The sequence below is a fragment of the Myotis myotis genome, unplaced genomic scaffold (genome assembly GCF_014108235.1).
Source record: "Myotis myotis isolate mMyoMyo1 unplaced genomic scaffold, mMyoMyo1.p scaffold_m19_p_4, whole genome shotgun sequence".
Taxonomy (NCBI): Eukaryota; Metazoa; Chordata; class Mammalia; order Chiroptera; family Vespertilionidae; genus Myotis; species Myotis myotis.
In genome coordinates, this window is record NW_023416346.1 from 89,395,336 (window position 1) to 89,407,854 (window position 12,519).

Consider the following 12,519-nt stretch of genomic DNA (forward strand, 5'->3'; position numbering starts at 1 on the left):
TCAAGCACAAATGATCACTTCATGCATTTTATTGATAGTCTATATTTTAAATCTGCAGTATGACATCTTACATAGGGAAAAAGCTTCTTCCTAAAAGATAACTATTAATAATCAAACCAGCTTTAATATGACTGACCTTCCAACGTCTTGTTTTGCATTAAACAAGTTAATTTTTAGCAGGTGTAAAAGCACTGTACAAAAAAAGGAAACTGGGTACATTCTCAAATTTTAATACAGGGCTTCCCAACCAGGAGTCTGCTGGCTAGATATTGGAGAAGGGTGTTATGTTCAGGTTTAAATTTAAAGAAAATGAGAAACCAGATAAAGCAAACTAACCAAAATAACTTCACTTTGTGCTCCTTTCTGCTTTTTTGCAAGTCTCTCCCAGAGGTCAGGAAGCCCTGGTGTAACAATCACTTTCGTCGTCACAGAATGGACATTTATGTGCTTCGTGTTCAAAGACGTAAAGGCAGCCTTTGTTACGATCCCCCCTCCAAGTCCTTTCAGTTCTTAGACTTCAGAAAGCTTCCCAAGATTGTAGCCCAGTTCTTTATATGAACCCACGTAAACATCTATACCAAAGAAGCTCTTCCTGGGAGAAGATAAAACAGGCAGATACATATCCAGGCCAACTGTGTACCTACTGAACTTGATACCTGATCACATAGCCCTACATATTTAAAAGCAGCACCAAGGACAAATGGACCTATCAAGAGGTAAAATCCAATCACTGGATAGTTAAAACACATACAAATCAATCAGTTAAAAGAATGTTAGCAGAGGGGCACTAAAGGGATTTAAGGCTGGGGAGCTGGTTCAACCATACGTTGGTATTGGAATAAATCTGCAAGATGAGGAACTGATAGAGGAACCCTGAAATAATTAGGCACAGTGGTATTATGGGTTTGCTTTCACTACATATATTTAAGTTATCACTCAATCCAAGTGACCATAAAGCAACTTGTGGGTCTTTAGCAAAAGAAATACTAATAAAAAACAAACACCTCACTATAATTTTATTTGAGTGTTAGAGGGTATGCCTATTTCCTTCAAATTTGAATTAAAACACCTACATAGAAATGAAAATCATAAAACTAATAAACTGTTGTTATCTCTTGTAAGTTCCAACACTTCAGTAATAGCCCTATTATATGCTGTTTTAGATATAAAATGGATTTACTTAAATCAAGTGAGATAATCACTTACTGGGAATATTAGATATTATTTTAGAAATGTCCAGTTAAGAACTCAATTTCAGGATGATAAAAGTTTTACAGCTGTTTTCATAGCTGTTTCTTAGTTATTAAAATCTGATTTAAAACTAAGTTTTATACTAGTTCTTTGGACCTTGAACTTTAATTTTACAAATAAAGCATGTTATATTGATTTACATTTTCAAATGTTTTCAAAAGCATACAATTTACTAAGTTAACTCAATGAATTACAACACTATTATTGAATATAAAACATCCTGAAGAATTCTACTAAGGAAGAAAACGCCTGACACTTGAACATGTGCCTTTTCAATCTCTTGCATTACTAAGGTACAGAATACTTTAAAAAGTAGCAATCAGCATAGTCTTATAAGCCATGAATAAAAGTGCCCTGCAAACATGGTTTCTAAGTACTTAATGTTGGTAATACATTTGACAGGTAAGCCAGTAAGGTAAAACTTAAAAATTCAAAGGCAGATTACTTATAAAAGAACAAAAGAGAAGGGGAGGAGGGTAAAAATATCCTCCATCTTTAAAAGTATCAACAACTATGAGGTACCGCTGTATTCTAGCAAGCTGTAAAAATGGCCTTTTAGGAGGCATTTTGCAACATTCACCTCCCTATCACATGGGTATTTTGGGAACTGACTGAAGTCATGGCTATCATGGATATTTGGGAAGCAGGTGGTTCAATACAAAGCATATTAAGTGATAATCCTTCATAAATATAATTTGAGACACTGAATACTTGGCATGGAGAGGACATATTTTTCCCAGGGGGGGAAATTACTTGAGGTAACCCTTATAGATAACCAGTTTCCTAATCTTAAAGTTTGGATAAACTCCAATGATATTTTTAGATATTTCATATATATATATATATATATTAAACATTTTTCTTGTTAACTGCCCAATTATTCCCTACATTGCAACACTAATGTGAACACGTTTCTCAATTCCCGCCTCCATTAACCACTAACGTATGACTAATGTGTTCTTTTGAGAGCAATACTCAAAATTAACATGGTTCATCTAGTATTGCTACAAAGTCTGAAAACTTTAAACCTAACTTGTTCAATTTTGTTTGTAGTACTAATAAACTGCAGCTTTATCAGCTGCTTGGAGTTAAACAACATAACATCTCAAATGCTTCAGACTAGTAAGTGTATTTTTTAAAATATCTGAAATATTCAAAGAAATTCAGATTTTAGTACTTTCCCCTATGCTTTGAACAATGTAAACTCCCAACATTGTTTTATCTTGCTCCTATTACTGCATGAAGTTCCCGGAAAGAATCTTTCTTTAATAAAGAAAAAAGTGCAAAAATACAAAATATGTAAAGTCTTTTGCAAGAAAATGCTCCCTTAAGGGAGTAGGTGTTTGGATGCTGGTAGTAAAAAAGATCTTTCTTCTCCACTGTACATCTGACATTGTCTTCAATGTCCACCAGTACCAGTAAGTACTTATTAGTCATGGGCCTTGCAAAAAAAAAAAGCTAATTCCACTCAATTTTTTTATCCATTCTATACAATCTAATGGAAATCAATGAATGCTATTGAAAAAGATGTTCACATGCACATGCCCAATATGTGCATTCTACTGAGGGCTATAAACTTAAAATTCTATTTCCAGTATTTATGAATAGGTTCAATATCTACCTTCATAACCAGAACTCAGCATGAGTTCTTACTTTAATACTTCACAAATGAGTAATAGAATAATACATTTTGGGAGATACCTGTTTTCAGTAACTTTTATGCTTAGAACGAGCTGTTGTTTTTAAACTATATAAAATGGAACACCCCTATAATAATGGGACATTTTATGCCATGAGGAATATGGGTTTGTTTTTAGCCAATCAGGACTATCCTGCAGATCTGAAAACCAGATTACATACCCTTCGGAAAGGAGACAAGGAGGCTCACAAATATAAAGGAATTCTGACTTTTACATGGACAATTTTTTAAAAAGATAACATGTATTATATAAGCGCCATAAACAGTGATTTCTGCTTATATTAAAAAAAATAAGTGAACCTTTGTTTGAACATTACTTCCTTGCAAGAGCAGTACATATCCTTAGCAAACAACTACCACATTTACAAGTTCATTTCCTTGATACTTAGGTAGGATTGAAAGCAAGAAGAAAACATGAAAATATGAGCTTTGAAATCATCTTTACAGCTAAATTGATAGCAGTTAAGGTAACTAGATAGTTCCTAAAAGCAGAATTGTTTATTTTGTTGAGTATCTGATAATGCCAGGGTAGTCAGCTCACTTTGTTAAAGGCCAAGGATGTGTTCAATTCCTCTTTGGACCCATTAGCTTTTTCCAAATAAACAAACACAGTCTTCCACAATCAGACTAATCCAAACCCCAACCAGCCTCGAAAGAAAAATTCGGCAAGAGTGCTGAGGTTCTTTTCACAAACCTATTGTTACTACTAAGGAAACAACATAAAGTACATAACCCATGGATCATAAGTCAGTGGTCTCATCTTCAAATATGGGCAGCACAACTGAAATTTGAATTTCAAATAACCCAACATGACTCACTTTCAAAAAGAAAATCTCTTAACTACTCAACCGGTCTTTAAATGTGAAATATTAGGTTGTGTTAGACAGCAATGAAATACTACCAAGTGTGCACTGGTACCTTAAATGACAAATCTTGAAAACAATGCAAATTCGAGACTTTCTTATTAGTATACACATCTCTACCAATTTTTAGGCTAAAAGTGGTTTACGATCTTTTTATTTTTTTGCTATCTTTTTTTTTTTTTGCAGAGACTTGTAAAAACAACAATGTAAATTATACTAGGTCATAGTGGCTTGTTTTTGTTAAAGCAAAAGCTCTGCCTAATTTGTTCATCTACTTCATCTGCTCAAGTAGAATACTGTGTCGAAGATTTCACCATATGAAACCAGTATGTTTATACTGTCTTCATGAAAAAGTTTAAATTCTTCCAGAGTAGTAGTCTCCCCCGCCCCCCGTCTTTCATTTTCTGCCTAAATCCAAGTTAAAACACACAATTTCCATTGGCCTTCAATGTAGTTCAATTCTGCACTCTGACCTTTACTTTGCAATGTCACAGTAGCTGTTCATATACATTAAATATTATAGATATGTTCTGCTCTTGACATGTACACACTTACAAAAGGAGCTTTGTACTTTGTTTGGTGTGATTTTTTTTTTTACTATATTGGCTCACGAAAAGCAGTTTTTTTCATTTCTATGCATGGTACTTTACAATTTGTAATGCATTATTACAACAGTGCATTGGAAAAGTACTGAGCCTCTACAAAATAGCTTTACATTTTTAAACAAATGAATGTGATTTTTTTCACTTACACAAGCATAGGCTTTTTTAATATTTCCACAAGATAAACATCTTAATTAAACTATAAGCTCACTCTACAGTGTGCCACAGTGATGGGCTTAGAAGACAGTTATACACTTAGAAGATCTAACCTTAGTGTTATTTACACTGACATGTCCAATATCACCTTGCCTAAAAGGTGAACAAATGATAGTCAGCATGTAGCTAAATTTGTGCCAACTAATAACTGGGAATGGTGAAGCTTTAAGCAATCACTTATAAAACATGTACTGTAACTTAGTCTAAACTGGTAATTTCCTTAGCCCTTCTCTCCTATGGCATGGGAAATTTTAAAAATCAACATGAAATAGCCATTGCTAAGACAGATCTTTTAAGATAACAAAGGAGAAACTAATAAACATATATAATAAATCATTAGTATATCAATTACTGATGCTGAAATTAGATTTTATGTCCTAAAACATTGCTTTTTAAATATTTCCTTTTATTCTGGAACAGAAATTGGAAACAGGACAACGATTCATTCAGAAAGCAATGACTCAATTCAGGTTGCAACTTTACAAGCACCACTCAAAAAGTGGACATAAAGCAAGTGATTCCTGTTTGCCCATCACTATACCAGGTACATAGCTGAGAGCTCAGACCTTAATTACACAATGCTTTCTCTGTTACCAGAAGCTAAGACTGCCCTGCGACAAATAGGACAAGTAGAATTTTCAGATAACCAGCGATCGATGCAGTGGACATGATACTCATGGGAACAAGGTAGTTTACGAAGTTTGTTGCCTTCTGTATATTCTGTAATGCAAACACTACAGGTTTTTAATGCATCGTTTTCACCAAAACTTCTCATTGCCAAATTGTCAATCTGTTCTTTGGTGAGTCCTCTAGGTTGGTCATCATCATCCTCATTTAAGAGGAAAAACTGAGCCAGACTAAGGAAGGGCAAAGAGCCACTTTCATCAAATGTTACTGGGGCTCTGTGTCGAACCTCTCGCCTGCCACCTGATGAGCCTGATGATGAGCTTCCTTCATTACTACCTTCAAACACCTCTGAGCTAATCTCTGAACTTTCACCACTAGAACTAGAACTAGGACTGGAACTCGAACTGGAACTGGAACCAGAACTACTATTACCACCAGAACCCCCTCTTCCATTCCGTGACTCCGCCCTTTCCATATTTTGACTTGAGATTGAGCCACTAGGCTCTGAATCACTATCACTGTACATAAAGTAGCTTAATTCACCAAAACCTGTCATTATTTGCCTTAACATGGTCTGAATTGCTACAGATGTAGTCTCACTTAAACCAGTATTTAAGATTCTACGAATTGGAATTCTGATGGTACTGACATAGGTTCTCACACCTGCCCGCTCAGAACGTGAAAATGTACGCCTAAAACCTCCTCGTTCACTTTCATAAGTGACCGTGTTGTTTGGCGTCTGAGACCTTGACCGAGTTCTGCTAGCTATGCTATCTCTCTGCCGATATTCTCCAGGACGGACTCTTCTTACTTGAAGATCAAGGACTATGGTTGGAGGTCTCTGTCCTGATCCTGTAGATTCACCATTACCAGTTGTGTCTGAAGAACCTGCTCCCTGTGAGGCATTTCTTATTCCGGAAGCTGCAAAAAGACCTCTACTTAGCAAGTCAGGTCCACTTATTTGCTGTCTTAGTGTCACATGGTGGCGGGTTCTAGAACTTCCTTCAGTCTCATTTACCAAAGGATGCTCAAAAGTCTGAGATGAGATACTATGATGAGACCTCCGTGGAATTTCAGTCATTGGATGCAGAGGTGACCTACTTCTTTCAGCTCTTGCTCGGGTTCTCCGGTGGTCGGGGCTTCTGCTTCTTGCTCTTCTTTGACCTCTAGTAGATGGGACTTCTCCTGTTAATACTTCAGTTGAATTGCGTTCTGATCTAGATGGCCCTGCAGATGTTGATTCAGATCGTGGATTTTCCACTTGCCTTTGGCTGTTATCCATGTTTTCTCCATTAGAACGTCTTGTAGATGGCTCATTTTCATTCTCTGGGTTTTGACTCCCATTATTACGGTTTACATTGATCTCTAAACTGAATCTGAAATCACCACTGTTTGGATTAGTCCGGCTCACTGCTCGCCAAGATTGGTTTCCTCTTTGACCACTTCTTGTCGTATTTCCAGTTTGTCTGACAGAGTTAAGCCAGTCTATTATAGAGTCACCATTAGACACATCATCTGAAGACTCTCCACCTGTTTTTAAAAGAGAAAAGGAACTATTAAAATTAGGAGAATCATGTAATAGTGCTCAGAAACTTTGTATTAGAAAAAAAAAAAGAACAGACTCTGAACAGATTTCAAATTTATAGATTTCTGTAAACAGTACTACATAGACTTGCAAGTAAAGGCAGGGAAATTTCAATTTCATTTTGAAAGTGCAAGCTAATCTAAACAAAATTTATCCCTAACGGTTTGGCTCAGTGGATAGAGCGTCAGCCTGTGGACTGAAGGGTCCCAGGTTCGATTCTGGTCAAGGGCATGTACCTTGGTTGCAGGCACATCCCCAGTAGGGGGCGTGCAGGAGGCAGCTGATCAATGTTTCTAACTCTCTATCCCTCTCTGTAAAAAAAAATCAATAAAATATATTAAAAAATAATTTTAAAAAAACCACAAAATTTAGAGAATTTTCTTAAAGGGAATCTGGAGAAAGTCTATTATATAAAGAGCCTACCATATTACTGTGGATTGTCAGAAGACAATATTTTTCAGTTCACTGTCAAGACACTCTTGTAATCAAACAAGGTAAATACAAGTTAAGGTATAGAGCTAGAATTTTAGTTCAAATTACATTTCTGTCAAATTTTCATTAGCCTGTAACATTTCTTCTAGACTCTTGATTTAAGTGACTTTGATAATATAAGACATTTTAAAATACAAGACTGCTGTAGCCATTGCAAAAATATAACATAAACAAGGTTTATAGGTTTGAAAATGTTTAAATTATTTCTTCATGTTACCAAGATTCTTAACATGAAATTGGACATCAGACCAAATGAATAGTCTGAACCTAGCACAATACATATAATGGCACATTCAAGACCAGACTGTTATCATAGCCTCTTAGGTTAGATGGTGAAATTCTCTACTTCACATTGAGAAAAAAACATCAGGACGTTAGTTAGGATGTTTATCTGTATCCCTAGCTTCCACCCACTAGATGCCAATAACAAACTTCCAGTACTGACAAACAAAAATGTCTCCAGGCATGGCCAATGTCCCATAAGGGGCAAAATTAAACCCTGTTGAGAATGGCCAGGTTAGAGAATACAGCATTTCTTTCTGCTGGTGAGGAACTCAGATGTTTATTAAAAAAAAAAAAGGAATAATTCAGTAGATAGAAGGATATTTCAATGGATGTGGAAAATCAAGAAATTACATTTAAATATGCCATTTCTCACAATGCCATAATTAACACAAACAAACCAAAGATAAAGCAGAAAAAAAAGACACCCTACGTTCACATTCTTACCAAATATCAAGACAATGCCAGTTCTCTTTATGAGCAGGTAACTTAGCACCAAATTACTTTATATCATTTCTGGATAATCTTTAGCTGACATTTACTGTTATGTTTTTTATCCATTCCATCCTCTACCCACCCCCTGCAAAGCAAAATATACCTCTATTTTCATCTGAGTTTTGTGGTGGTGGGCCCTCTTTAATTTGTTGTAATCTTCTCAGCAACTCTTCCTCAGTACTTTCACCTGAAAATAGTTTTAAAATGTTTGCCAAATTACAAATAAAAACCAATGACTCTTACCCATCTGAGATGAAAACCAAGGAGTAGGAAACTTGGGTAAAATTCATTTCTTTGGGAGCATGACTTTACAATTGATATTTGTACAAATTTCTTGTAGTTTACTGAATGCTTTTGCCTATATTACCTCATTCATTACAATTGCAAGTCTGGGAGGTAGATATTACCATCTGTATTTTAAAACAAGAAAACTGATACTGAGTGAGAAACTGACATGCTAATAAATGGCAGGACCAGAAGCCCAACTTAGATATTCTGAATGAAACCTGGTATTGATGATTCAAAATGTACTTCCTTTCACTAACCAACACCTGACCTTTTAAAATTTAAGCAATCACTCAAAGATTAGTAAAATTAAATAGAAATAAGAACTATGAAAAATAATGAATTTTAACTATGATCAAATGGGACCTAACAGCCAAGCACAAAGTTCTGAATAATTGGTAATTTTACCGAAGGCTAGCTCTGGAGGATTATGACTGGGACATATTCAGGGAATCAGTAATAACAAAAGAGAGTAAGTCTGTCCTAGGAACTAAAATTCCCATTAGCTCTTCCACAATTAGACTCATGCTTAGAAGTTAAATAAGCCAACAAAAATATGGTTCAGCCCAGCAAGCATGGCTTAGTGGTTGAGCATCGACCTATGAACCAGGAGGTCATGGTTCAATCCCCAGTCAGGGCACATGCCCAGGTTGTGGGCTTGGTCGCTAGTGTGGGGTATGCAGGAGGCAGCTAATCAATGATTCTCTCATCTTTGATGTTTCTATCTCTCTCTCCCTCTCCCTTCTTCTCTGAAGTCAATAAAAATAAATTTTTAAAAAATTGTTCAGCTCCACTATTTTCAAATAAGCTCACCATAAATTCATAATGTAATTCATAACTAAAAATATGATATAGGGTAATTCCAAATATAAGTGAACAGAATTAATAAATATAGTAGTAAATGTCATTCTATATGCCTTGCATTAAAATCATACTTCATAATGGCTAAAGAAACTGATTTTCAAAACAGGCTATTTTTTTAAAAGACCAAGAAATTACATATATAAATTCTTAAACTACATTATCACGTACCTGGGGTGCCTAGCAAATTGTTATCCCTCATAAGCCTATAATCTTCTTCACTCAGGTTATTGACAAATTGATAGAAAGCTTCTTCCCGATCCAATCGGTCCATCTGACTTCTGCGCTGTGCTGCAGACTGATCACCACTTCCTTTATCGTTAGAATCTGAGCTTTCCATCTTGATGAACAAGTGGAAAATTATCTAAAAGGAGAAAGGAAATCAATCTTGAAAACAGAAGTCAGTATGTATCCTATAAAACATTTTCAATTATGTGAAAATCCAGAATATAGGTCAAGATGTAAATTTTAAGACCTCATCTGAGTAAAATTTCATAATAGAAAAACTCCCCCAAATCCCTATTTTACTAGGAAAAGACTAGGTCAGGGGTTGGCTAACTATGGCCCAAGGCCAAATTAAGCTCTGGTGCCTATTTTTTTCTTGTTGAGATCCACAAATGGTTTTTACACTTTTAAATGTTTATTTTGAAGGAATTTTTTGATGTAAGTTATATGAAATTCAAATTTCAGTGTTTATTTTATTGTAATAGTAAAATACATTCATTTACATATTGTCTATGGCTTTTATGATATAATGACAAAGTTTAATAGTTGTGACAGACAGACTAAATGTGGCACTATCACTGCTTTACAATGGTGAGCTGGGCATTATAAGTTGTAGTGATGCAATTATAATTTGACAGCATTTCAATGCCATGTACATCACCATACTGTGACATTTTTGAAGTTACAGATGCACACTTATCACATCATATCAAGAAGGTGGACTTAAAATGCCACCCTTAAAGGCACAGAATGAGGCTTATTTTATCAGATTAGACGGTAAAGATTGTTTATTATGCAATGGCACATTAACTGTGCTTAAGTAATGAAATATACGTTGATATTACCAGACTAATGATATTATCATTCCTAATTCACAGGGAAACTACAGTGTAAAAAATTGGAAAACTTAAAATAAAATAGCTATTCACAAAATATTTCTTCACAAAAATAAAAAACAAGGCTTCAACCAAGTTTCCAGTGGCTCATTTGCTGGCTAAGCAAGGAAAATCATTTACTGATGTTGAGTTAAACTGCATTTGATGGCAGAAGCTAAAGAAATGTGTACAAAGAAAATAAAGTTGTTTAAAATTATTAGTGTTTTAATGAGTACAATTGCTCAGAAATTTGAAGATATTGGGACACATCAATAAACAATTGAAAAACAAGGCAGCAAATGATTTTGAGTGGTTTTCCTTGGCTAATAATAAGTCCACAACTGTATGCTAGGAGTCAAGTGTGGATTATTCAAGAAGTTTGAGATTTAGAAGTAGCCTCTATAAATCTTCATGGAACCACTACAGGTGATCATGTTTCCAAAGAAGTTGAGAAAACACTAATTCAGTACAACCTAAAGTAGAATTTGCTAAGATGTATTTCAACTGAAATAGTGGTAAAATGTGTGAAACAAAAATTTACAAACCTTGCGAAAATATAAGTTATCTAAGTCTATGGTTATTCACTATATTATTCATCAGCAGGGAGTTTGCAGAAAATATTTAAATCCATCGTATTATTGAACCAATAGTGTGAATGGCAAGCTTCATTATTGTGGACTTAACCATCATCAGTTCCATGAATTTTTTGTCAGACACAGAAACTAAGTATCTTGACTTACTTCATCACTTGTTCATTTTGATAGCTTATCATTGGTAAAGTTTTATTGTGATTTGTTGTACCCAGGCCCAAAATCAAAAATTTTCCCCAATAAGAACCATCCCCAATTACCATTACAAAATAACAGTGTGAGAATTTAGCTTTTGCTAAAGGATTCATAATGTTCTTAATGAATTCAACCTAAAATAACAAGGCAGCCCAGTCGATGTGGCTCGGTGATTGAGCATCACCCTATGAACCAGGAGGTCAAGGTTCCATTCCTGGTGGGGGCACATGCCCCGGATTGCGGACTTGAACCCTGATACAAGGTGTGCAGAAGGAGGCAGCCAATGGATAATTCTCTTTCATCACTGATATTTCTATCTCTCTCTCTCCTTCTCAATTCCTCTCTGAAATCAATAAAAAAAAACACATTTAAAATTACATGGCAAAATAGTGCTTATATGTAAAACTTATCCTGCAGTAAGTCATTTCAACAATACCACTGGAATCACAAAGTCAAGCTGCTTTATATGCACTTGTGCTATCCAAGAAATGAGAGCTGCATTCCCATACAAATTTGTAGTAGATATATTTTATAAGCACAAACTACAGTTTCAGAAGCACTTTTTAGACCTTAAATAAAAGTAAATAAAAGTAAAATTTCTTTATTTCAAAAATCCATTTAACTGTGCAACTGAGGACCTTCCACCTAACCTTCAATTGAAAGTAGTAACTGCAGTGTAATATGTTAAAAGGTAAACATGAAGAGTCCAACAGAATTCTATAAATTCTTTCTAAGGGATGAGTATGCTTCATTAAAATTATATGTTTCTGGCCCAGCCAGCTTAGCTCAGTGGTTGAGTGCCAACCTATGAACCAGGAGGTAACGGTTCAACTCCTGGTCGGGGCACACTGGGTTTCGAGCTCGATCCTCAATATGAAGCAAGCAGGAAGCAGCCAATCAATGATTCTCACACATCATTGATGTTTATCTCTCCTTTCCTTTCTGAAATCAATTAAAAAGATTATTTTAAAAAAATTATATGCTTCTGGATTGATTACATAGCAATACCTATATTGTGAAAGGACATTTTCAAAGATGAAATATGGAAAATCTCATTTTATGTCAGGAGCACTAGATGTATACCTGCACATGATTTTGATGATAAGGAATATGTTTAACCCCAATTAAGAAAATGTAAACCCCCAAAAGAATGCCATTTTTTAAATTAGTAGACCTATATTACAAAACATTGTCCTCAATTATTATTACATTTTGAGTTCTTAATTTTGTTTTGGAGGTGATGGATATAGGTTTATTACCTTATTGTGGTGATAGTATCACAGGTACTTGCTTATGTCCAAATGCATCAAATTGAATTCATTAAACATGCAATATTTTGGTATATTAATTATACTTAAATAAAACTCTTAAGAAAT

At 34.9% G+C, this 12,519-nt stretch overlaps 1 protein-coding gene across 3 annotated transcripts in view; it reads right to left on the bottom strand.

Moving 5' to 3' along the window:
- The window catches only part of RLIM (ring finger protein, LIM domain interacting), a 26,463-nt gene continuing 13,944 nt past the window's right edge, over window positions 1–12,519 (bottom strand). For 2 of the 3 annotated variants that reach the window (XM_036304376.1, XM_036304375.1), the window contains 3 exons: window positions 9,430–9,622; window positions 8,216–8,299; window positions 1–6,788 (listed from right to left, as the gene is read on the bottom strand). In XM_036304376.1, coding sequence (XP_036160269.1) covers window positions 5,203–6,788; window positions 8,216–8,299; window positions 9,430–9,598 — 1,839 coding nt within the window. In that variant the 5' untranslated portion in view covers window positions 9,599–9,622 and the 3' untranslated portion in view covers window positions 1–5,202. The remainder of the gene's footprint in view (window positions 6,789–8,215; window positions 8,300–9,429; window positions 9,623–12,519) is intronic. The other variant, XM_036304377.1, reaches the window with a different exon arrangement.